The 25,569-nt window shown below is 57.5% G+C and overlaps 1 protein-coding gene across 5 annotated transcripts in view; it reads right to left on the minus strand.

Moving 5' to 3' along the window:
• LOC144251598 (nuclear factor 1 X-type) overlaps positions 1-25,569 on the minus strand; it is a 94,825-nt gene that overhangs the window by 10,339 nt on the left and 58,917 nt on the right. For 3 of the 5 annotated variants that reach the window (XM_077794439.1, XM_077794436.1, XM_077794437.1), the window contains exons 3-8: positions 9,539-9,601; positions 9,169-9,243; positions 8,623-8,743; positions 6,869-7,005; positions 3,964-4,086; positions 1,371-1,546 (exon numbers count right to left, since the gene is read on the minus strand). In XM_077794439.1, the coding sequence (XP_077650565.1) occupies positions 1,371-1,546; positions 3,964-4,086; positions 6,869-7,005; positions 8,623-8,743; positions 9,169-9,243; positions 9,539-9,601 (695 nt within the window). The remainder of the gene's footprint in view (positions 1-1,370; positions 1,547-3,963; positions 4,087-6,868; positions 7,006-8,622; positions 8,744-9,168; positions 9,244-9,538; positions 9,602-25,569) is intronic. The other 2 variants (XM_077794440.1, XM_077794438.1) reach the window with 1 other exon arrangement.

Raw genomic sequence — 25,569 nt, forward strand, 5'->3', positions numbered from 1 at the left:
GGCTCCCTGTCAACACTGCCACATCTCTGAAGGAAGTACAGCAGTTGCCAAAGGTCAGGTCTATTCTTCTACGCCCCTGAAAGCAGAACAACGCTTGTCCCGAGAGGAGGGCAAGGCTACCAGTGTCCTGAGGAGCTGTAGTCAGCCAGGGAAGCCCTCACAGGGCAAAGGGGGAAAGGAGATAAGGAGGAAAGAGAAAGGAAAGCAAGAGGGAGGGAAGAGATGGACGGAGAGCCCGGAGGCCGCGGCTCCAGGAGGCCCATCTCTAATCACATACCAGCGCACAGCAAATGCCCACTCTACGCAGAGTGCACCAAGACAGCACCAGCCGAATGGAGGACGCTGGCCACTCTCGCTGGGCTGCCTCTGGCCATAGCCCTGGAGCTTCCCCGACACCAATGTGACACACACCTCTCACAGCAGGAATCCAGGCTGCCACAGCCAGCTGAGAGGGCTGGGGCTGTTCACAGCACAGCCTGCTGCCTGAGCTACAGAACCTTCCCAGAGGTCTAGAGACAATGTGTCCCAACCCAGAGTGACCCCCAAGGAACTGAGCGTCCCACCTGGGGTCATCTCTGGCCCACCACCTAGGATAATCCCTTTGCTGAGCTGTCCCCTTTTTTCTGCTCCTGCATAATCGGGCCCTGAGGCTCTTGGGGATCTCCTCTGTCCCCAGGGCTGAGAAGAGCTTCACCATAAAACCAGAATGGTCCTGGGAACCCCTTAAGAGTCCTGCTGACAGGAGAATCCATAGCAGCTCCATGGACTGGGGCCTCCCTTCACACAGAGGTGCTCATCTGGGCACGGCCTTGCTGCCCACACAGCTCACTGAAATCTGGAGACATTTTGGATTGACACAATTGGGGAGCAGAAAGGAACTCCTGGCATCTGGCAGGTAGAGGCAAGGGATGCTACTCAGTATCCTACAATGCCCAGGGCAGCCTCACACCACAGATAACAAACAGCGGCAAATGTCAACAGCCATGCCAAACTCTTGCCTGGAACCTTGTCAAATCTTTGCGTCTCTGAGGTGTAAGAGGGGCCCTGGGAGGTGGGGGGCTCAAGCCCTGGATGGAGAGATCACAGGTTCACCTCTGCTGAGGAAATAAGGCCCACAGGGAGGGCGAGGAGCCCAGGCAGGATGGGCCCAGATGTTGATGCCCTCCACCTTTCCAGACCTTGATGGATAGGCCCTGACATAACGCTTGGACACTCAACCCCAGACCCAGAAAAATCAAGGTGTGTGTAAGACTGCCTCCCTGTTGCTCCAGCCCCAAGTGGGCCCTCTCCTTGTAAGCCCTGAGACAGACAGACAGACAGAGGTGCAGAGATGAGGCTGCCGCAGGGCTCCTGGGGCCCTCTGGACTCACCTGTCCTGTGGCCTGGCCTGAACCATCCGAGCACACAAACTGCACAAACTCCTTCAGCGAGTCCTGCCCATGGTGGTGGTGGTAGCGGATGGTCGGGTGTGTGAAGTATGGGCTCGACTGCTGGATGATGGACGTGGAGGGGAAGTGCAGGGCTGACGCTGTGGCCCGGGGGCTCCCTGCGTACACATGGGCAAGGAGAAGGAAAAGGCATCAGGGCTGAGGAGGCAGCATTGGGGGCATGGCAGAGGGGAGCTGGTGATCCCAGGGCTGAGGAGGTTAAGGAAGAGGGAGAATGGGGAGGGAGGAGGGCGAGGCAGGACAGCTACTTGACAGGCACCAAAAGAGCTGTCATCCAGGTCAGTGAAATTTAATGTGTCCTAAAACTAAAGATAAGCATGTGTGAGGCCCTGGATTTGATCCCCAGCACCACAAAATAAAACCAGAAAACCCCCCCAAATACCCAGATAATAATCAAATTAGTAGGCTCGGGCCTGAGGGCCAGCCACTTGTTTTTATAGGCAAAAGGTAGGCTGGGGTCTTGGCTCAGTACACTTCAAACCCCGGGTTCAATTTCCAGTACTGAAGAAAAAAAGAAAAAAAAAGAAATTAAAACTTTTAAAAAATTAGAAATGTGATTGGAACTAGGCTGGGTATTACAACGAGGAGACAGGTGAAGTAGGGTCCTGCTCAGACAGAGATCCTGTCTCTGTATAAAATTGTTTAGCTTGTTATTTGCTTATCGTATGCTTTTTTTTTTTTTTTCTTTTTCCCTTCAGTGCTGAGGATTGAACCCAGGGCTTCACACATGCTAGGCAAGCACTCTAACACTGAGCTACAACCCCAGCCCTTTTTATTTTAGTTTGAGACAGGATTACACTAAATTGCTGAGGCTGGCCTCAAATTTGCAATCCTCCCATCTCCACCCACCATGTAGCTGGGATTACAGGTTAAGTGCCACCCTAGCCAGTTTATCATATGTCTTCTTGTAATAGTTTTTTTTTTTTTTTAAATGCATTAAAATATTACCTATCTTGATGACTGTGTTTTTGGCACCCTCTGACATTCTATGCTGAAGCTAAACAACTGGCTTTCCTGGGGTACAGGCCCTGTGGGAAGCCTGGGTGAGGGACTATGTGGGCAGATAGCTACCAGGCTCTAGATAAAGACCTGCCCCATGCTGGTGCCGGAAAGGCACTGGACATACACACTCACACCTCCTGAGTGCAACGTGGGATGCTCCCACCCCCAGCACAGGCTGCCTTCACGTGCTCAGCCCCATGGCCCTTGCACGTGTGCCCTTGCACACACAGTCCCCCCGGCACAGGCCTCCTCTCCTGACGGGCCCTCCCTCTCCGGTCTGTTTCCAATCAGCTGCTCTAGCTGGTTTCATTAGGAGGCTAAGGAAACTTGGCTTCTCTCTGGAGTTCATAAAAACTGACTCAGAGCAGAGTGGGGCCTGATGCCCTCCTGCTGCCTGGGATCCCTGCCCCCACCTTGCGGCCACCACACCCTGCCCCAGCACCCGCTGCCTCTGGGCTCCCAGCCAGGAGGCCCTGAGGAGGAAGCCAAAAGGTAAACCTCCCTGTTCTGTGTCCTGCAGCAAAGAAGCCTGCTAGAGAGGCAGTGGACAGATGTAGGCCTGTGCCCAGGCCACATGCTACCAGGTGGGTACCAGGCAGGGACGAAAAAAGCAAGGAAGTGAAGGGGCTCCCCAAGTGACACCCCCCAACCTCCTGCCTGCTCCCACTCCTCACACTAGAGACACTGAAGGGAGAGATGCACCTTCAAGGCAGCAGGTTGAACCCTTTCCCAGGGGCCACCTGTCCCCCAGGCCCAGGCCTTCACATCTGGAAAAGGGCAGAGAAAACCAGAGAAGGCAGCTGCTTGCCCCAGGATACAAGGCAGGAGACGGGGGCTCTAAACAGTGTTGTTTTTTCCCAGTCCTGGTGATGGAACCCAGGGCCTCACACAGTCTAGGCAAGTGCTCTGCCGCTGAGCTCCACCCCCAGACCTTTTTGTTTTGTTTTGAGACAGGCTCTTGCTAAGTTGCCCAGGCTACCCTCAAAATCGTGATCCTCCTGCCTCAGCCTCCTGCATCACTATACCAGGCAGAGTGTCTTTTCAATCTATGCCACCCTGGGTTCATGTTGGGAGACCAGACCCTGGGCTCAGCTAGGGGTTGGTAGAGAAGAGCCAAAGGCAGGCAGGGTGGGAGGGTGCTTTCCCACTATGGCTGACGGGATGGAGGTAAACTGGGCCCGAGGCCTCTCTGGCTGGAGAGCAGGTTGGAGGAGACTCAGGAGGTTCCTAGTGAACATGCAGTACACACATGCACCCACACACTCTTGCACATGGGAGTCAGAAGCAAGTGGGAGGGTACTTGGGAACCAGGTGAGCAGACTCAGGGCCAGGCCTGGTGGTGGGTGGTGCTGCAAGAGGGCCCCCCGTCCCACTTATCCTTGCTGCCACTTTATCACCCACACAGGGAGCCTTGGGCTGTCATCCAGTCAGTCTTGGCCCCTGCACCTGGTCAGCTTCCCCTTGGCACTTGGCCACCTCCCATACTGCCCGCTCCGGGTCCCCCATTTCTCACCTGGTCTGACTCCAGCAAGCACAGGCAGCGGGTGGTGGGTGAAAGCCATGCGTGGGGAGCTGCCCTGAGAGGAGAGGGCACTGCAGAAGTCCAGCTTTCCTGACTTCTTTAGAGAAGCCGGGCCTGGGGGGAGGAAGCAGCAACACAGGCAGGTTTAGCCAGGCCGGGGTGGGAGCAGGAAAGGTGGGAAGCCAGCAGCTCGCTCCCTCTATCCTCAGGGTGCCCCTGCCAGCCCTTCTTCCACCATGAGGCCTCCTGCCCACGATGCCTTATCTGGGCTCCTCCATGCCCCATGTGCAGATTGGCCGTGGGTGCTTCTGGCAAGAGAGGAAAATAAAGCCCCTGCATGACATGGGCTGCATGTGCTGGGCTGGGCTGAGCAAGGGGAGCCCATCCTGCCCACTAACAAACACATAAGGGAATAAAAAGGGCGACCACAGGGCCAGCATCAGAAATGGGGTGCAGGAGGAACCTAGGGAGCCAGTTTGAGAGCCTGGGTGATGGCTGTGATGAAGGGGGCCAAAGGCCAAGCCCAGGAGGTACTCTGGGCCCTGGGCCGCTCTGGTGGGAAGAAACCAGTGCTCCCTTTTGGGAAGGGAAAGCACAGTCAGGGGCCCTGGGAGGGACACACATCCAACAGAGCAGCAGGGAGTGGGGCCAGAGGGCCTGGGTAGGTCCTAGGGGCAGAGCCAGAGGGAAAGGATGCCCCTTTTCAGGGGATTTGGAGCTGGGGATGGGCTCTGCTCCTGGTGCCAGAGTGGTATTCTGCAGGAGACAGGCACAGAGAAGACACCCTATTTGAGCTTCTTCAAAGAGCCAGAAACTACCAGCCAAGGGCATCTCTGCCCAATAGGTGTGACATCCCAAAGACACCAGGGCAAAGAGGGCTCCCAGTGGGTGAGGTCTCTGGGGGAGTTCATCTGGACTGAACCTTGTCCTGGCTGAACTTCTCTTCCTGGGAGAGGTGAGGTGGAGGGGAGGCAGATCTGTAGAGCTGCCATCTTTGAGGGACAAATTGCGTCAGTTGAGGGGGGGCTGTAGAACAGAGAAAGAAGAGCCACAACGGCATTGGAAAGAGGCGGGGGAAGGGCGAGCTCCCAGCCGCCAGCAGAGGTGTTATCTGGCGGCAGCTGTGTGCCACCTGATAGCTGGCATGGTGGGGGGAGGGAGCCCCCCACCAGCTGTGCACAGCTGTCCCTGCTGCCGCACAGCGCCTCCCCAGCTGTTCCCCATCCTGCAGCTGGGCTGCTTAATTGGCGATTTGTCGCAGCCCAGGGAAACACGACAAGGAGGGGAGGGAGCTGGAGGTGCTGCAGGAGAATGTTGGGGGTGCCGTGCATGGCAGGACTGCAGGAAGAAGCAGAAATGGCAGGCGCGAGAGCAGAGAGCTAAGAAGGAAAAAGCAGGGGCCAGGAAGAAAAGGGCTCCTTGGATACTAGGTCTGTGAGGAGGGTTCTGGAAGCCCTCCTCCCAGGAGCAAGTGGCAGCAGATGGGGCCTCAAGGCATACCAGTGGCAGTCTTGCAGGAGGGATCACCTGACTGAGGTCCTGGCAGGGGCCTGGGATGCAGCCCAAGTCTCCTGGGTCCTCTCAATTCCCCCTCTCTCTGCCACCAGAGGCTCCCCCAAGGAGCGTATGGGCCATGCTAGCCCAGGACTTGTCACAAGAAAACACAGAAGGGCCACCAAAGTCACGCTCATGCTGGGGCTTCTTCCTGCAGAGTCCAGTCTCCACTAGAGGTCTAGAGGGTCTTGAGACCACTCCCTCAGTCAAGGCTTGGAGGCTTTGCTTCCTCCCAGGAGCTAAGAGCAGAAGCCAGAGCCTGCATCTGTAGCCCTTCCACTGGCCACCCCTATCCCTGACCCCAATCTGTAGCAGACAAGGTGCCATTAGGTCAGACCCTGAATGAATAAAGCCCAGTCCTCCGTCTCCAGCCCTGTCCAGAGCAAATATGCCCTGTGTACACCCCACATGAGCAGATATGCACTCCCAGGCCCCAAGACCTTCATCCCTTAAGGACCTACATAGGCCATAGGTCCGACATGTCAGGCAGGATCCCCTACAGTGAGCCTCCTCTCTCTCACCCTTTCCCCCACCCCACACACACACACACACACACACACACACACACACACACACACACGAACACGCACGAGCATGGGCACACACACTCCCTCCTGAGCTCTCTAGTCTGTCCACACCCTCAGCCAACACTGGAGGTGAAGGTGGGTGGGCTCCACATGTGTAGGCCACTCAGAGGGAAGCAAAGGTCTGAGCTGCTTCTTACAGGCTTCTCAGAAGTTCACCTTTCACTAGAGCTTCCCCGCCTGGTCTAAAAACAGCTCTGCCTGCTCTTCACTGGGCTCTGAATCTCCCTGTAAGTTTGCCTCCTTGAGGCCAGGAAGAGTCTGTCCCCTAGCAGGTATTCAGCGATGTCTGAAGACATTTTTGTTCCTCAAAACAGGGAGTGAGTGTTTACTACTGGCATCTGGCAGGTGGAGGCCAAAGATGCCACCCAGCGCTACAATGCACTGGGCTGTCCCCACTGCAGAGTGACCAGGTCTCAAATGCCACTGGGGCCCTGGTTGAGAAAATGGCTTTAAACTCTGGGGACCACCAGGCTGGGCAATCTCTGCAGAAATATCAAGAGGAGGAGGCTGTGAAGCAGAGGCCATAGCCCCCCACCACAGGGCACCTGAGGCTTGCAGACTTTTCCCCACCATGCCCATAGGTTCTGCTGCCCACTCAGGGGTGGCCCAGCTCCTTGCCTCCACTCCCCTCCTTCAGTTGGTGTGCCCACTTCAGAAATCTAGGAGGGAGACTGGCAGGGCCACCTGACAATGGGGGAGTCAGTGGAGCTCTGGCTGCTCTGGGGCTGAGTGAGATGGAACTGCCATGCCCATACCTGCATCCACATCGTTGGGCCACCCACTGGACTGGCTGCTGCCAGCTGCTGGGGAGCGGCCTGTCCCGGGATAGAACACGTCGTCGACAGGGCTCTCCATCTCACTGTCATCAATGGACTTGGGGCGCTTGGTGGTGCTGGAGAAGGAAGAGAGGGTCAGATGGGCCAAGGCTCCAAGGAGTCACTGGGTGCCCCGGCTGGAGAACTGTATATTGACAGCTCCCTGTGCGAGGAGCAGGTGCCAGCCAGTAGCACTGCTTCTGGACGCTCCCCTGGAATCCCAACCTGAGACCAGCCCACTTGCTCCCTGGAGCAAGGCAGCTCCAAAATCTGCTCCCTCACGAGCCCTTCATGGTCCATCCAGGGCCCATCCTAGAAGGGAGCACCTGCTTCCTCTGCCCCACCCACCATTTCCTGTCAGTCCCCAAGGGCCGGTGAGGTACTCTCAGAGACAAAAAGGTCAGAGGTGCTACAAAACTCAGTCATCAAGGTAAAGAATATTTTAATGAAAGATTTTAAAAACTCAAAATGAATGCATAACCAGGCATGGTGGCACATGCCTGTAATCCCAGCAACTCTGGCGGGTTGAGGCAGGAGGATCACAAGTTCAAGACCAGTCCAGGCAACTTAGCGAGACCCTGTCTCAAAATAAAAATTAAAAGGGTTGGGATGTAGCTCAGGTGTAGAGTACCCCTGGGTTCAATCGCTAGTCACATACACACACACACACACACACACACACACACACAGCCTAAAACCTCACAGTGAACAAAAAAATCCTAGTTTTAAAAGAGGACAGAACCGGGCTGGGGATATGGCTCAAGCAGTAGCGCGCTCGCCTGGCATGCATGCGGCCCGGGTTCGATCCTCCAGCACCACATACAAACAAAGATGTTGTGTCTGCCAATAACTAATAAATAAATAATAATAAAAAAAAAAAGAGGACAGAACCATGGGGGTGGGGTTATGGCTCAGTGGTAGAGCACTTGCCTAGCACGTGCGAAGCCCTGGGTTCAAGTCTCAGCACCACATAAAGATAAATAGATAAATAAAGGTATTGTGTCCGACTACAACTAAAAAGTAAATCTTTAAAAGAAAATAAAAAATAAAAATGAATAAAAGAAGACGGAACCTGACTCTTCCCTGCAAGATGTGCCTGATGAGGCCAACTGAGTACCGGCTAGCACCTCTCAACTCTTCCCCTTCTCTCTAGCGTAATCCACCTACTCAGACCCTTCCCCACCCCAGCCTGGAGGCTCGGCCTCCCCACTCTGTCAGCCCTGCCCACACATTGCTGGAGGAGCTGCTGGAACACACAACCCCAGCATGCCCCGCTCAAAACTCTTCAGTGTCTCTGCCGCTCTAGATGAAGTCCACATGCCTTCCTCAGGTCTCCAAAGTCCTCTTGGGGTGGCCCTGCCAACCTCTCCAGCTTTGACTGGAGGGAGGCTGCCTGGAGCATCCATCCCACGTTCCCCAACCACCACCTCTGCCATGTGTCTCGGATCAAGTGCCACCTCTCCAAGAGGAGACCTTGCCAGACTCTACTTCTAGCCATGACTTGTGCAGGTTTGGTCCCCAGGGGCAAGTGCTGTGTGACAGGAAGCTCAGTGGGGTAGCTGAGTACAGTGGGTCCAGGCCACTGCGAGCTAGTGCCTCCAACAAGGGGTAACATCCTGAAGCATCCAGGCCCAGGCACTTTGAATAACGGGGGGTCATCTGGGGCAGACCGAAGGCTGCAGTGCTAGGCTTACCTGGTGGAAGGTGGGGAGGTGATGGACCGCCGCCCCAGGGTCACCTGGTTTATGTTGTAGTAGCTGGGACTCTCCAAGTCGGCCAGCGAGAAGTTGGGCCCTGACGCTGTTGCCACAGGAGCTGGGAAGAGTAAGAGGCTGGTGAGGTTTAGAAGGTACCAGAGGCCCCACAGGGCCCGTAAACTGCCGTGAGCAGCTCCCAGAAGCCCCGGGGGGGGGGGGGTTGCTGCAGGAACACAGGATAGGAAGGTGGGCCACCTGTGCTGCTGAGAAAACCTCCCCCCAACCCCTACTGGGGGTCCTCAGGGAAGAGCCTTTGGTTGTGACTTTTTTTTCCCTAAAGCAGCAGAGATTAGAGCTGGCTGGGGCTCTCTGGACAACTCTGCTCCACCCAGCCTACGGCCAAAGAGACAGAGGAAGTCCCTTCTCTGTTTCGCTTGATCTAAGACCCCATCAGAACGGGGGCCCTGTGAGGTCCAAGTCCCCACACCTCAGCCCAACCTCAGCCCAATTCTGGTCCCTAGCATGAAGGAAGGACTCACTTACTCTGTGATACTCTCACCAGCTCCGTCACATTCCAGACCCCGGAAGTCACAAAACAGTCCTGGAAACTTAAGTGCCCTAAGATGGAAAAGGGCTAGTGAGTCAGGCCAGGTTGGGAGGGGGCTGTCCGATTGTTTCCCCAACGCTCCTTCCCATTTTTCTGACTCCCTCCCTCCCAGCCCTGTGTGGGCTCCAGGCTAGCTCCCAGGTCTTCCCTGAAGAGGACATTTGCCCCAGGTGAGTCCCTCTCCTTGGGAGGGCAACCCAAGTTCAGTCAAAGGATGGTTGAGGGAAGGAGAATCCCAGTCGGCCAGGCCAGAGGGTGGGGCAGCAATGAGCAGGGGGCGGGGAGTGGTGGGCAGGGAACACTGACCGTTGGGCAGTGGTTTGATGTCCGCATCTCCTTGCTGGTTTGAACTATCTGATTGTCCGGATTCTGCAGGAGACACAAAGGGGAGCATGGGTCAGGGGCAAAGCTTTGCATCAACTGCAGTTCAGCAGCTGCCCTCAAGCTCTACGGGGAGGGTGGCCCACCCTGGCCAGCAGACAACTTCACCCAGTGCCCTCTCCCCAGCCAGCCCAGGGAGACCAGCAGAGGGAAAGACAAATAGCTCTAGCCCAGTGCAGGTTTCTCTGCCTATTGACAACCTACTGATATTTGGGCTGGATCATTCTCCATGGGGTGGGTGGGGTGGAGGGGGGCATCTTGTACATTACAGGGTATTTAGCAGCACCCTTGGCCTCCATGCTAGATGCCAGTAGCCCCCAACAGTAACAACCCAAACTGTCTCTAGATACTACCCAATGTCCCCTGAGGAACAAAGTCACCCATGGGTGAATGGCACTAGCTAAGAGTTAGAAGCAAGGAGGTGCCCAGGAGAGAAGCCAGCAAGCAGGGCCATCTGTGGCTGTGGCGGACCCAAGGGTCCCGAGGAGTATGCTCACCCCTAACCTCATCAGTTGAAGCCAGTCCTGTGGGCCTGCACCTCCCCCACCTCACCTTTGTGCTTGCAAGCAGAGCCTGGCAACCCTGAGCGGGAGGTCTGCCCTGCCACCACCCGCTCTGTGCCAGCCTGTCTAGGCTGTCTCATGCCCCAGTGCCACAGCTGCTCAGAGGGAGCCCCAAGACAAGGGCTCATTGTGCAGTGGAGCTCACAGAGGGCTGGGGGCAGGGTGGAGTGTGTGTGTGTGTGTGTGTGTGTGTGTGTGTGTGTGTGTGTATGTGAATATTTTGCTGAGCTTGGGAAAGCCCCCCCATCCCCGCCCCAGGTCCTCAAGGCTTTGTGTGCCAGGGACACAACGGGGACCTCCAGAATGCCTGCCTGGACACGACAGCTGGCAAGAGGGTGCCAGGGTGGTGGGGCAGGTTGTGGGGCAGGAAGAAGGCAGGCGCTTGGTAAAGCATCGGCCGCTTGCAAGGCTGGTGGTGTGGTGGCATCTGAACGGGCTGTGGTGCTGGCCAGGGCTCTGTTCAACTCTTCAGAGTGACCCTACCCCCTGGGCCTCCCCACAACCTGCACTCAGTCTGCTGTCCCCAGAGGCACAGGGAGAGAGCTGGGCGCTGGGCTGGCATGCACAACAGCAGCCTGCTGCTGCGGCCCTGCTCTCAGAGTGAAGGCCCTGCCACGTCTGGAGCTGGGAGTTCTGGCCACGCTCCTGGCTCCCTGCCTTGAGGTGATGTGTGTGGAAAAGGGTGACTGTTTGGGGCCCCATTCTCCCCATCCTTTACCTTATTCCATTTTTTTTTAAATTTCAAAAATAATAAGAAACTTTGTTCTAACAAATCAAGGAAACATTGTAAGGAAAGTGCCTGACTCTGGCTTAACACCTCCCTTTTTGCCTGCAGATAAAGACAGTGGATCCTGGCTGGGGCCATATCTTGGCTGGTGGCACTCTCCACTGTGGAGGGAGCCACAAGACCTCCCTGGCAGGGCGACCTCTCTGTGCCCTAGTGTCACAAGGGGTGAACTTTCTCATCTTGGCCCATCCCCGGATCCCTGGCCTGTCCAGGAGGGAGCTGAGGGACCTAGGTGGCAGGTGGCCCACGCCAGGGCCTCCCGGCTGTAAGACTCCCTCACTGCGGGCCTCAGGAAAGGGCACATGCCTCAGAACTGGCATGCAGAGTCCAGCAGGGAGCATGTGGCCCTGACCCTGCTGCCCGACCCAGCCATGAGCCATGAGCCCTGGGGCCAGCTCCATCCCACCAAGGCCTCTGGGCCCAGTCAGTGGGGTAGGCGGCCTCAGAGTCCACCCATGGGAGCACCGCTGGCCCACTGCAAAGGTGAGGAAGGGAGGCTGCGCACACGCTGCCCGAGGCGGTGTGCACAGGCCCAGCCAGGGACAGAGAGCGCCTGACAAAGGGGTGGAGGTGCGCCAGCCCCAGGCAGAGAGCGTGACAGGCAGGAGGGACCCCTGCAGCACAGGACACTGCCCCAAGGGCACTCCGGTCGTCACCATTAGCCACTGTTAAGCAGCAAGTGGAGGGAAGGCGAGGCCGACCGGCCACGCCACGCGCCTCCAGGCGCTGCTCCGGGCGCTGCTGGCAGCCATCTTAGGCTTTGGCAGCCATCTTACAGCCGGCGGCCCAGCCGGCGGCCTCGCCAGCGTCCCCACAATGCCGCCCCCGCCAGGCCCGACATGCTCAGCTCGGTGTCAGGACAAAAGGCAAAGGCACTAGAAAGCTGGACCCGCGATCTGAGGTGGAGGAGCCAGCCCTGCAGCCGGGGCAGCTATGGCCAGGACCCCGCTGGTCCGCTCCAGCCGCAGCCCTCACCCTCCTGGCACAGACAGTGGAAGAGGCAGGGAGGGAGGACAGGGTCCTGGGGACACCACTGCTCTGCTCAAGGGCTGATGAAGCCCAAGTGGGCCACATCCAAGCCCAAGGACTCTACTGGTTGATCAAATGTGGACCACTGCCCGACAGAGTCATGGCCACACTGGGACAGGAAGGGATGTGAACCTCAGCTCAGGGACGTGCCTCGGACAGACAGGGCAGGGAGTTCACAGGGACCCAGTCGGTGGCTGCAGGGCCCAGGCAATCACTGGGCCCATGGCGGTCTGGCTCCGAGGAAGACGAAGGGACATTCTGCCCCTCGAGACGAGGGAGCCAGCGGGCCGGCATCTCCTAGGGTGGGCTCTCTGGGAGCCCTGACCAAAGGGCTGCCTGCTCTGGACAGACCCCAGGTACCAGGAGCTGTGCCCAGGGAGGCACACTGCGCAGCAGCCTGCACCTTGACCCCTTTTTGTTTGGGCTCCCTGGGGGAGGGGATGACCCGGGGATTCCGGACACAGAGGAGGAGGCCCCTTTGTGACGCCCCTCCCCAGGCCCCCCTCATGGCTGCTTGGCTTTTATCTGGCAGAATAGGGCTTATCAGAGCCACCAGCTGAACAAACACACAAATCCACGGTTAGTGAGAAAAAACACTCTGCCTGAACTCTTTATCTCTTGTTCACAGGCCCCGCACACTGCCCACTGCCAACACACAGGAGGGGACCTGATGGAGCACAGCGGGGCTCCGTTCTCCACTCTGGAGGTGGAGGGCTGCCTCCCTGACTCTGGTTGTGCCTCCAGGATCCGATCCTCCGATCCGTGTCCCTGCCACCCCCCTTCCTCCTTCCTTGCCCCCAGCCCAGGGTGGCTCTTCCCTGACAGTCCCTGCCAGGCACACGTGCATGAGTGAGTCCCTGCCCACACAGAGCCCCCCTCCCAGGGTCTGCTTTCTCACCGGGGACAATGGGCCAGCTGGTGGCCTGTGGGCCAGTGGAGAAGCAGGGATGGTATTGGCTGGCACAGGGCAGGCAGGTGCTGGCTCCCTCTCTTATCCTCTCCCAAACAGCTCATACCCAGAGGCTCTCTCCGGGTCCCCAGGCTTCTGGGGCCACATTCCTGGCACCTTTTCCACCTGGACCTTCTCTCTGGCCTGGCTGCCAGAGGAGAGGAGAGGGGTCCCCAACTGCACACCCCCAGTTCAAGGCCACTCTGATTAAGGAGGGGAAGAAACCCCAACCCCCGCCCTGTACCCACCCTCTTCAAAGGCCAGAGCTCCCACCACTTCCTGTAGAGGGAGGAGATGGGATAGAGGATCCCCCTACCACCCTGGACCCAAGACAATCCAATGGCCCCGGGGTCCTAGTGCTGAGGAGCGCAGGTCTCCTCCCAGCTCTACGCTGCCTCCCACTCCACCCATCAAGTGCAGCTGCCACTGTGTCTGACAGATGCCTGGATAAGCAGGCATCTGGGTCCCTACCTTAGGCCAGCTTTTGGGAGGGAGAGAATCTCATTTTCAGTGTTGTTAGGTGGGGGGTGTTCAGGCTGGTTTGTGTCACATAGTGCACAGCTCTGCTGAAGGTCCCTCTCTGGGGACCTGGGCTGCTCAGGCAATTCACGCCTCTAAGGCACAGGCACCCCTGCCAGGGGTTGTGGCTACCCCGAAGGCTGATAGAAAGGAGGGATCTGAAGGGGCAGATGATAAATCTGGACTCTGGGCAGGGCCCAAGTGGACTCTGCAGAATAAGCCTCTGACACGGGATTTGGCTCTGGGCTCCCCATCCACCAGCACCATGGGTCACTCCACTACATCAATGGCTGGTGGACTGGAGGTGTCAGGCAGTGCCCAGAGCACTGCCAAGCCCTGCTGACAGTAGCCAGCATGGGCCCCTCCCTCCCTCGGGTCCCTCGGTATCCCCAGACAATTACAAAGCCCCCCAGTGCTGCCCTTGACCCCATGCAGACTCTGGCTTCTCACCCCCTGAACCTCTACCCGCCAGGGACTTCCTTTATGGTTCTGGGCTCCTGCTTCTGGGCTCCCCTCAAGGTGCCTCCCTCCAGTCCCGCTCCTCTTCTGCTGCTGTCTGCACAGTGTGTGTTTGGAGAGGATGCTGCCTCTTCAGCAGTGTTCAGGAGGGGAGGCTCCCACAGCCAGGAGGAACCTAGCATTGCCCGCAAACCTTGACCGATAGCGTGTTTATATACATATATATATATATATATATATTTTTTTTTTTTTTTTTCAGCCACAGACGGGGATATATTTATGGCGCCCACTAGGTGAGGGAGGAATTCCTGCTCACTGCAGCCAACACTCTCCTCAGCTCCCACACAGAACAAATGTGCTCTATGAAAGGGTTGCGTGTAATTTGCCGGCCAGCTGCCCCTGTGGACTTCACCCAGCTAATTCTTTGGGGGCCGAGAGGGGTGCCCAGATCTGCTTAGCTGCACCCACAAATGTGTGCCCAGGCATGTGTGTAGACTCCGGAGAGCACACTTGTCATCAGAAGCACATGCACACTTGGAGATGTCACAAGCCCTGACTGTCAAGAAAGGGTAGAATAAGATGGCACAGCCAAAGCTGCCTGAAAAGAATCCCCTTTGACCCAGGGGACTGCTGGCCTCCAAGGGTGGGGAACGCAGCCCTTGGGGGATGCCTGCCCTCCCCCTGGCCCTCCCCAGACCCGAAATTCCAGAAGCAGGCAGGGTGCCTCCAGGCAGCCACAACACCCGCCCTCCCCCAGCTGCACCTCCTCTGCCTGCCTCCCCCTCCTCTGAGAATCAGAAGCGTTCAGGGCACGGGAAACCCAATCTTGAGGGGAGCCAGAGGCCCAGCCTGCAGCAATCAGAGCTGGAGAATGTGACTATTGTGCCTCCTGAAACCCAAGTCCAAGAATCTGAGACACCCCGAGGAGGGGGACACGGATGGATAGGGGCTAGGGGGTGGGTCACAGAGGGGGTTCTCCCTGTTTCAGCAAGCAGGACACTTGGGGGACTGAGGAAGTCCTTGAGAATACAGGGCAGCCAGAGGGCGGAGGGCGGAGGGGCTGGGCTGAACCCAGGGGGCTTCCAGGACCTTCTCCCTCCCCTGCCTTCCCCACTGCCCCCATGGGCCAGCACACTTGCACACACACATGGCCGTCCTGAGACAGTGGCTTTCCCCTCCACTGCCATCCCCAGACTCCATTTGGAAGCAGGAGCCTGGCCAGGAAGCACAGCTCTGAAGCCTGGTGGGAGCCAGGTGGCACAGGAGGACAGGACACCCTTCCTTCACCCCTCTCTCTCTTCCCTCATTCTACCTCTGCTCGTGGATTCAAGGGGAGGCCTTGAGTCAGCTGCTTGGTGAGGGTGGGGGGAGAATGTGGCAGAGGGGATGGGTGCCAGGACGGGGAAGACACCCATGGATACAGTGTTCTACTCCTCTCTGGCTGCTCCTGAGGCGGAGGCTCAAGGAAAGCCATGGAGTGACGGGTTGACGGGTGACGGGTTAGGCCACAGGCAGCAGGCAGACCAGGGTGGACATTCCACCCCCACAGCCGACCCTGGAATAACCACCTTCCACCCTGACCCAGCCCTGCCTCCAGAGCTGCTGGGGCAAGGGCCAGGCCTGGCTGCTGCAGGCCTCACAGTGTGACAGTGAGGCTGCAGGAAGGGAAGAGGATGGCCAGGAGGCCAGAGGGGCATGCTCAGGCTCCACCTGAAAGCCCAGGGCCCAGGCAGCAACAAGGTGGAGGAGGCCCACTCCTCCAGCCCTTGGTCACCACTCGCTGCTCACAGAACAGCAATGGAACCCTAGCTCAAAGCCCTCCAGACACAAAGCCCACCTCCACCCCCCTCAATTACTGAGAAAGGACTTCCTAAACTCATGGTTTTCCTCCAAGATAATAAAAGTCAGAACTTGCACCTGCCCTTCATCCCTAACAAGCAGCCTTCCAGGGACCTCTCTTGGGTGAGCATCTCAGGGTTGTCCGCCAGGCACCTGCCACCTGCCAGAAGGCCCAGGGAGAACTGGAGCTGAAGTCCTGGGCTCTCAGGAGTGGGAGGAGCCATGAGGGGACCTGGGTGCTCCGTTGCTCCTCTCTGAAGGATGACAGGCAATGAACAAGAGAGGAGAGAGAAGGGATGTGCCCCTGCTGCAGAACACCTGGCAGGGAGGACAGGGAAAGAGCCCAGGTCACCTGCCTGTCAGAAGCCACTCCAAGCTCTGCTCAGTAGCTAATACATGAGACTTTTGGCCACTGCAGAACTGGGAGGTGGGAATGTGCCTGCAGGTGGACACAGCGCGGACCTTCAGTACCTCAGACAGGGCTCCACAACCATCTGCAGAGTGAATGAGCAGAGCTGGGGCTTGCTCGACAGCAGCTGGGTATTTCAGAGGTGCCCAGGAGCAAGGAATGCCCATCAGAGCAGAATTTGCAGACACTACCGAAAGAACACAGAGAAGAACCCCACAGAGACAGAGAGAGGCAGAGCTGTGGGGCCCATGCCTGCTTCTGCCTCCCCATTGAGCCTGTCCTTGCCTACCCAGGGAGGTGCCCTTGGTCTGGACCCTGTGTCTGCTGAAGTGGGCACAATGCAGTGCTCTACCACTTCAGAGACCCCAGCCTGGGTGGGGACCCTTGCCCCAGCAAAGAGGGGTGGAAGAGGGACTCTTAGGCAGAGGGAAGTAGAGGAAGAAGGTGGGCAGACAGCAATGGCATTCCAGTTCTCTCTGGTCCTGTCTGAGCTCCAGTACCTCCCAGCCAGCAGCCTTGACCAAGTGAGCACTGTGCCCTCTTTTGTAAGGTGGGGAGCACACTTACCCTGCATGGTTGCTGGGCAGGGAGCGAGTGAGAAAACGTGAGTAGGGTGCTAGCTCAGGGCCCAGCTTAGGGCAGGGGCTCCGTAAAGTGAGCTGTCTTTCCACCTCATTACCATTTCCATCTCCATTTAATGACACCCTTGACCCTCCAGGCTCTGCTCAGACACTATCTCAGTGGGGAAGCTGAGGCTGGCCCTCAGCTCCTGGCCGCACAGGAGCTCTTGCTCTATGACATGGTAAACATGTCTGAGATTGTAGTCTTGGCCCAGAGACCATGGCTGGCCAGCAGAGGAGCTCCCTTAGGGCCTGGCCCACCATCTACAAAGAACAGCATAGAGGTTTCTAGGCAAACAGAAGGCAGAGCCAGGATGGACACTTTGTACAGATGTCTCTCCCCACATCAGTGTGCAGTAGCCATCAGTGAATGGTGTCAGGCTGGTCACCGTGCCGGAAGAGGAGAGGCAGGGAAAGAGAAGGCCAGGAGATGGGCCAGCCCAACAGGAAGGGGGAAGACAGAGCTTGTGCCCCTGTATTCTGAGGGTGCTGTCCCCAAGGGCCCAACCTGGGGATACAGAGAGCTAAGGGTACCAGGAGTACAGGTGCTGACCCTTGGGTGGCAGGGCATGCCATATCTCCTGGCAGAGCCAGCTGGTGCCACAACTTGGCCATTAGCTGGAGCCAGCATTTCCAAGACAGCCTGAGGCCAGAAATCATGTGATAGTGGGGTCCAGGAAAGTGGCCCCAGCCCTTGAAACCTGTGTTCCCTCCCCAACCTATGGATAGAGACTGATGGTGGAGAATGCTCTCCATGCCTCACACCCCAGGAAAATCCAGGGGCCCAGTAGAAGGGGCACCCGTTCCCAGCAGAGTCTGCAGATCTGCTCCCCATCCCCACCTTCTCTATTTCCAGCACTGCCCTTTCTGGCCCTTTGAGTTGCCCAGGCCAGGCTGGCCAGACGTCCACCCCCACCCCCAGCTGCTCTTTGGGCTATTAATAGTGTCCCCATCTTCCCAGGGTAGGGCACCAGAGTCCTCCCCCAGCCCCCAAATACATTTGCCCTTGGCCTAATTATTCATAAAGGGGCACAGTCCTCCTGGCCCTCATGCCAACCTGGGAAGAGAATGGGGCAGCAGAGGCTCTGGAGGCCACATGGGGTACTGCCAGGCACAAGCAGGAATTGGGGGAAAGAAGGGAAGGAAGCAGTAACCCCAGAGCACTACAGTGACAAAAAGACAAAAGTACAACCAAGAGATGGAGGGGACAGAGAGAGGCAGAAGCTGAGGAAGACAGCAAGGGCCAAAGAAAAACACATAAGGAAAGAAGGCGGGACAGAAAGCATCAGAGCAGGCCAAGGCTCCAAGGAGGCAGGTAAAGGGGACCCGCAGAGAGGAGGAGGCAGAGGAACACACAGAAAGGGAGGGGCGAACCTGACGAGAGAGACTCAAGAGCTGCTTCCTGGCTACAACTGACTGCCAACATCTGCCTGGTGGGGACTCAGCAAGGAGAGGGGATGGGGAGGCCTCAGGACAAGGACCCCCGCCCCCAACACACAGGCAGCTTCTCAGGAAGGGAGGGGAGGAAAAGGGAAAAGAGGCTGGAAGAAGGAACACCTGATGGATAGGAAGTGGAAAGTGAGTCCACACAGCAGGAGCCGCCCTCAGCCCTGGGGAGAAGGCCCTGCGCCCTGCACCTGCTCATCAAGACAGTGGAGCTCGCAGGACGGGGGCTGCAGGGAAGGAGCACCAATGTCCCCTTCAATCTGAACCTACCCCCCTCTTTTTGGCCTTGATCAGGGTCCTGGTCCCTCCTACATCCTACTGCCCCGCTTCCTTGAGAGAATTCATCCAGGAAATCCAGGGGTCTGGAGAGGAGAGCCCACCAGAACCCACTACCTCGATTCACCCTTTGGGGAAGCAGCAATCAGGCTGAAGGTACCTGTCTCCATCCTTAGGTGCTCTACCTTTTATAACCTCTATGGGGCAGTATCCAGTACCAGGTGAGAGAGCCCAAGTCCTCTACCTGGGAACTTGCCCTGGTTGCAGGGAGACTGACTCTGGCTCATTGAAGAGCAACAAACACAAATGCACCCCATAATCGGATGGTCTGGCAAGGCCCTGCTCCTGCCTGCAGGCTGAGCAGTCCTTCCTTCGAACACCATCCAAGCCAAAGCCTCTGGCTGGGCTGGGCAAATGGGAGACTCTGGCTCTGGACTGCATGAAAGCCCATGGACCTGGACATCAGATCACCCTGGTCAGGAGCTTTCAATCTTCAGCCCCTCAAGGATAAAGCCTCTGTCTGTTCCTCCAACTCAAGGATTGAACCCAAGCATGCTCTACTGAGCCACAACCCTATCCCTTTATTTTTAGGTCTTGCTAAGTTACTCAGGCTTGCGATCCTCTTGCCTTAGCTCCCTAGTAGCTGGGACTGTAGGTGTACACCACTGTGCCTAGCTCCTGTTTTGTTTACTGCAATATCCCCTGGCCCTAAACCCACAGCTGGAGTGAATAAGACTCTAAAGAGACCTTTCTAGACTCATCTTGCTACTGTAGCCACACTGGCCACCCAGGGGACAGAAGTACCAGCTATCTGGCACTTTCTGCCCCTGAAAAGAGAACATCTCCTGCAGGCCAAATGACCTCATGCCCAACAAACTGGTGCGGAAATCCTGGTAACACTAACCCTCCTGCAAAGTCCAGCTAGGCCTGGGTACAGGACTGGCCACACTGGGGTTGGGCTGACCAGAGGAAGGAACTTGAGGCTCCCTGTGAATGGCAGGGCAAGCCAGTGGAGCCTCTCTCCCAGGCCCGCTCCTCTCCTCACCTGGGTGGCCCCATAGCTGCCACAGTCCTGAGATGCCCAGATAGGCAGAAAGGGTTTGGAAGTTGGCTCCAACTTGGAGCCCTGAGAGCCTTAGCAGGGCTAAGCCCAAAAGAAGGCCTCCTAAGGGCTGAGGTAGCCCTAGGTGCTGTGGGGCCCCTGCTCTGCAACTGGAAGCCTCGGGTCCAAAGATAGACCTGCTGTTGGACCCCCAGTGTGTCTGTCTGGCCTCCTTGTGCAAAACAACCAATACCTGTTCAAACAGTACCACGGGACTTTCACAGAGACTCCCTGAGAATGAGCTGAGATGAGATGGTGCACTGTAAAGTAACAAGCAGATATAAGGGCAGTTCAAGCTTCTGAAGGGACAAAATGACAATGACCCTTCAGACTGGCAGACACAAAATTCTCCCATTCATAATTCTCCAAAGGATCAAGGGTGGCCCTGATGCGGGGCTTAGGGAGGGCCACTCTGCGCTCCCAGACACCATAGCTAGGTGGCGCAGCAAGTTAACACTAGCTGGCCTCTGTGGATTGCAGCAGGGTAAACCTGTGGACAGCCGGCCCAGAGCTCCAGGGGACCCAGCAGGTTCCTTCTGCACACCCACGAGGCCCCAGCAGGAAGGAGAAAACCTATCCAGGCCCAGGCCACTCACACCCCAGGTTGTGCATCAGGGAAGGAGCTGCTTGAGGCACTGGCTCCTGCTGTTGCCACTGCCAAGCACATCCCGTGATGTGATGTGAGGGCCGAGCTTCCCGTCTGCATTGATTAGGAACAGCTTGCAGTGCGGGGGCCGGATGAAAGGGGGCCCTGGAATGGGTGGGTGAGGAGAAGTGGGGGGCCTGCCAGGTGCATGGCTGGGAGGGATGTAATCCTGAGGGCCCAGTCCCACCCTGCAGGCCCAGCAGCTCGGGTCCTGCCTGCCTCTCTCAGAGAGGGGGATTCTCGATTAGGGGGATTCTGTGGCCATGTGACCCCAGGAATGCTTCTAACACACCAGGATGCCCTTACCTTTTAACAGTGCAGACTTGTCTTTGCACTTGATAAACTTGGGAAAAGGAAGATCCCCCACCCCCAGCTACTGCAGAAAAAAAAAGGGTAAAAGAAATGAAGACTGAAAATCAGAGATCAGGAACCAGAGACAGGCAGAGAAATGGAGAAAAGTCAGGAAGGGGGGAGCACTAGCACTCTGCAGTGGTGGCAGCAGCCGGGCAGGCACACCCTCCCGGTGGCGGTGGCGGGGTGGTGTGGAGAAAGGCCCCTTTGTTCCACTGGGAGGTTAGCCGAGGTGAGTCCCGCCCCCCCAACCCCCCTGACCCTGGGCGGTGCAAATCATTTCACTGGGCCTGGGGCTGGCCTAGCTGTTTCCCTGGCCTCCCAATCCTCCACCCCAGAGCAGAGCCATGGAGTTTGGCTGTGAGAGGACTGCTTCCTACCCCTGCCTTGCCCAAACACTAAGGGTCACACTTGTGGGGCTGGGCTAAGCTCCTCCAATGAGTCTCTGGAAGCTTGCTCTGCCCGTCTTGACTGCAGCTTGTCCAGGCTTCTCCTAAGCTGTGGGCTTTGGGGTAGATTCAACATACAGCAGCACAGTGCAAGAGTGAAGCACGTGCTATGCTGGGAAATGGAGCCCAAGAGGCCGGCTGGCTGGCCACGCCCCTCCAAATCCAGGCCTTTTCCAGTGACTTCCCAGGACTTCCTCAGAGTGGGGTCTGGGCTCTGCGCTAGTGTTGCCCTCAGTGGTCATCTGTCTCCAGTAAAGGGGGCTGAGGTCCTGTACCCCCAGAGCCAGCCAAAGCAGAGGGTGAACTGGGGGTGGGTAGGGATAGGAAGTGAGAGATTTCTGAAAGTACCCCTCTGCTCTGCAACACATCCCTTCCCCATTCCCACTCCCAGCTCAAGTGGGGTGCAGTACACACACACACACACACACACACACACACACACACACAGAAGCACTAGCACTCCCCTGCCATCCATTAGAGCTCCTGGCTACTCCTATGGGGTTTTCCACAGTCCTAGGAGCAAACTCCTCACACTTCCCAGAGCTTGGTGGTTTACACTTGACTAAGAAGTGTGTCCCCTTTCCAAACAGTGGTACCCTCCAGCTCCCACCCCAGGAATGTGCAGCAGAAAACCTGAAGAGGGGATTGGCCAGGATCCTTCTGTCCCTGACAGTCCCCTGGCCTCAGGATGGTAGGGGGAATATCTTCTCTTCAGGACACCCCAGTCTCCCTTTATAGCAGCTAGAAGCTGAAAGTAGTGACAAAGGGAGGAGGAGGTGGTGTCCCTAACCTCCCAGGTCTTGTTGGGCCTCTGGCCTGGGAAGTGGGGCAAAAGAGAAGGGAAGGGCAGAGGGGCGAAGACAGGGAAGGGCAGAGGGGCGAAGACAGGGAAGGGCAGAGGGGCGAAGACAGGGAAGGGCAGAGGGGCGAAGACAGGGAACAGGGCAGTGGCAGCAGCAGCTGGAAGTACAGGGAACCTGAACAGGGCTGTTGAAATCAGCTTCAAGAAGCTGCAGCTCAGATACACAATGTCCTGCCAAACCCCCTCCTTTAATTAAATTAAGAACGGGACAGACTTCCCAGATTTTTCTGTGTGAGTGCATGTGAAAATCCTGATGTGCATGAATCCGGAGATCTGTCAGCATGTGCGTGTGTGCACATGTGGATGTGTGAACCCTGATGGTAGAGGAAGAAGAGTGAGGCATCAGGAATGGGGAGGGGAGAGGTGGGACAGAGAAGCTCTCCCTGGAGGGAGACTCCAGACAGGGCTCTCAACCCCTACACCCTGAACTGTGGTCAGCTCATGGTCTGTGGTGGGTCCTGGGGCTGTCTTCACTGTAGGATATTGTGTGGCATTTCTGGCCTCCACCCACTCAGTGCCAGCAGCCTCATTGCCAAAGTCCCTTGGGGGCAAATCCAGTCCTGGTGAGATCCACTGCTCTTGGGCATCAGATGAAAACCAGCTCAAGCCCTTACTATGGAGATGCGTCCCATCTCCCGTTCCCCCTGTAGCACGCATGCTTCCAAAGTATTCTTGGGCCTTGCCACCTGGTCCCAGAAGAATCAGTGATAGTTCTACAAAGGGCAAGGTGCCCCTGACTTCTCCCAATGGGCATGGCTACACAGAGTCAGCTGAAGTCGGGATCTGAGGTATGCACTCCTGAGGCCCAGACTAAAGCTGGTATTCTGCATCACTGAGGGAAGGGTCACAGAAGTGAGGGCTTACTTGCCTGGAGACAGATCTTGCAAAGACATCCTGCCTGGAGACAGATCTTGCAAAGACATCCTGCGTAGCCCCAGGCCAGCAGAAGTCTACCTACCCCACCCCCAATCCTCTTGCACTATCCAACCATCCCTCACACTGGGAGGCTCCAAAGAAGCAGGAGCTGGGGGGGGTTTCCAGTTCAGCCCCAACTTAATCCAGTCCCCTCCCAGAGGTCACCTGTAGCAGTCTTGTTCTGAGGGTAGGGTCAGTTCCAACAGCCCTTCTCCCCTAGGCCCAGAGGAAGCTCGCCTCTCTCCCCAACCCTCTAGGAGCCCTGAACAGTTCCCTTCTGGGAGCAGAGCCAAAAAGATGGGAGAAGGATGTTTATAAGCTGCTAAAAGGGAAAAGTGGGAGGAGGGGCTGAGAGGCCCAGGCCTCCAGGTAGTTCAGACTGGGGCCCTGCGGGGAGGGAGGAGGAAGGTGGCCTTCTCTGGGGAGCTCAGTATCTGGCAGACTGGAGGAGGAAGCAGCCTCTACCCACCCGCCACCACCACCCTAACTGTGCCACCAATGGGCTTCTAGTCCTCCACAGTAGCCTGCCAAATGACAGCTTCTTGACACTGGTTCCTGATCCACAGGACTCTGAGACATTACTGGGGTTTTTTGTTTTGTTTTTTGGCTTGTTCCCCTCTCCTCAGCCTGAGGAGAACAGGACCAACGAAGGACGTAGGGCCCTGGGAAACCCGGGAAACCGAGGCCAGGAGTGTGGCTTCAGGAGCTGCCTGGTGGGAGCGAAAGCCAGTCTCCAGCTCCTAGGGCTCTGCACACAGCTAATGGGAGGCTGGCAGCGGCAAATTGTTGTTTACTTTTAATTAAGTAAACAATGTCGGCTTCCGCCTCCTCCCCTGCCATCCCAGCCAGTAATTTGGGGGATGACAATGGGGCTGCTTCCTTCCTCCTGCCTTCTTCCCTCCCTGCAGGCGCTCAGGCTCCCTCTGGCTCTGCGCAGTCACTGGAACTCACCGCTGGTGGAGAAGGCTGGGGGGGGGGGGGGACGACAGGAAGGCCCCAGTCAACCTGCTACCTGCTGAGTCCAGCAGGCTTCAGGCGCGCCCTCCGGAGGGTTGGCTTCACTGCCATCTCACTCAGGGGCCTCGAGGGCAGCCTGGCCTCACACTTAGGACACGGTCCATTCTCTCCGCTCCCCTCCACGCTGCAGCTCTCCTAACCACTGTCCTTCAAAGACCAAAAACAGGGTGACCAGGAGTCCCTGAGGGATGAGGCGGTAGAGATCAAAGCACAAGTTGGGAAGATATTCACCAAATTAGACAAGTCTTGCACAGGTATCCAGCAAGTGGAACCTCTGGTCCCCTGGGGCAGAGCCTAACACCCACCCCCGCCCAACACCCACCCCTGCTGCAGGCCACTAGGTGGTACCAGATTTCCTCGGATGAGGAGTTGGCTTTATGGCCCTAGTTTCTGCTGTTGCTGTCTTGAAATTCTTAACTTGCGAACAAGGGGCCCTGCATTTTCATTTTGAACTGGGTTCCACAAACCCTGCGGCTGGTTCTGCTGGGTCCTGCCTGGGGGTGTGAGCCCTGGACTCCCCCAGTGGAGAGACAGGCAACAGAGCCCTGAGCCCTGGGAAGGCTGAATTTCAAACGAAGTATCCTGAAGATGGGGCTCCAGACAGATACACCTCTCCAAGCCCTCTGCACAGCGGGTGCACAGCGGGTGCACACACTGCAGAACTGAGTGGAAGGAAAGGGAATCCCTCTAGTTCCTCTCCCGCGTCTCCCTCTCAAGGATGAGCAGATGGGTCCAGAGTCAAGCCCAGCCTCCCTCCAGCTCACTCACACCCCCTCCTCCCAAGATTTTCCAAGGTGTGTGTATGGGGAGGGGTGCTGAGTTGTGTGCAATCCCCACTCCTCCCCCTGCCCCGGCTGCTTCCCCACCTCCTTCAGAAGGGCGGAGTCTGTGGCTGCAAAGTTGGCTGGGGCTGGATGCAATTTCAGCCGCAGAGCAGGGCTCCCTGGCTGGAAGCAATTTTCTCATTAAGACCCCAGGCCTGCTTGCCCGTTGGTTCTCAGCCCTCACTCCCCTCCTGCGAAACCGCACCCCACAGGCCTCCCGACAGACCACTCACACGCACAGGGAACCGCACATGTACTGAGTCAAAGGGGCGATTGTGGGGTCAGTCCAGTGAGGTTGGGTGCAAGGAGAGTTGCTGGCGCAAAGCCCTGGCCAGGATGCTGAGGCACCTTCAGGACTCCTCATCCAGCAGCCTACTTCAGGCAAAGAGTGAATCCCAGTCCCCAGGACAGAGAGCAGAGCCTAGGGGATCTGGAACCTGGCCCACCCTGAGGGCTGACCTCACATGACACTCCAGAGAGACCCTCCAGTGCTCAGGTCTGGCACCAGTGGATCCCCTCCTTGCTCAGCTGGGCCTGGGGCGAGCAGATGGGCTCTCAGGAGGCAGCCCCCCTCCCCCAGCCCTGAGGCTGCTCTAAGTGGAGGGTGGTCTTGGCCAAGGGAGGGGGGGAGCCGAGGCCCCGGGAGGGGTGGCTCCGCTCCGCAGACACATGTGGTTGGACTTAAAAAGCTATTAGGGAGTGAGGCGCTGGCGGGAGTGCGGCCGGCCCTCGCACCAGAGGCGGGCGGTGGGGGGGGTAGATGCCGAGGCGGTGAGCTCAGCACCTCCTGCTCCCTCTCCAGCAGGGCCTGGAGAACTCAGAGGACCCTCACCCAGCAGGAGAGTGGGGCAGGCCCACAGGGAAGGAGAGGCAGGCTGCTAGCCCTTGGTCCAG

The sequence above is a fragment of the Urocitellus parryii genome, unplaced genomic scaffold (genome assembly GCF_045843805.1).
Source record: "Urocitellus parryii isolate mUroPar1 unplaced genomic scaffold, mUroPar1.hap1 Scaffold_118, whole genome shotgun sequence".
NCBI classification, from domain to species: Eukaryota; Metazoa; Chordata; class Mammalia; order Rodentia; family Sciuridae; genus Urocitellus; species Urocitellus parryii.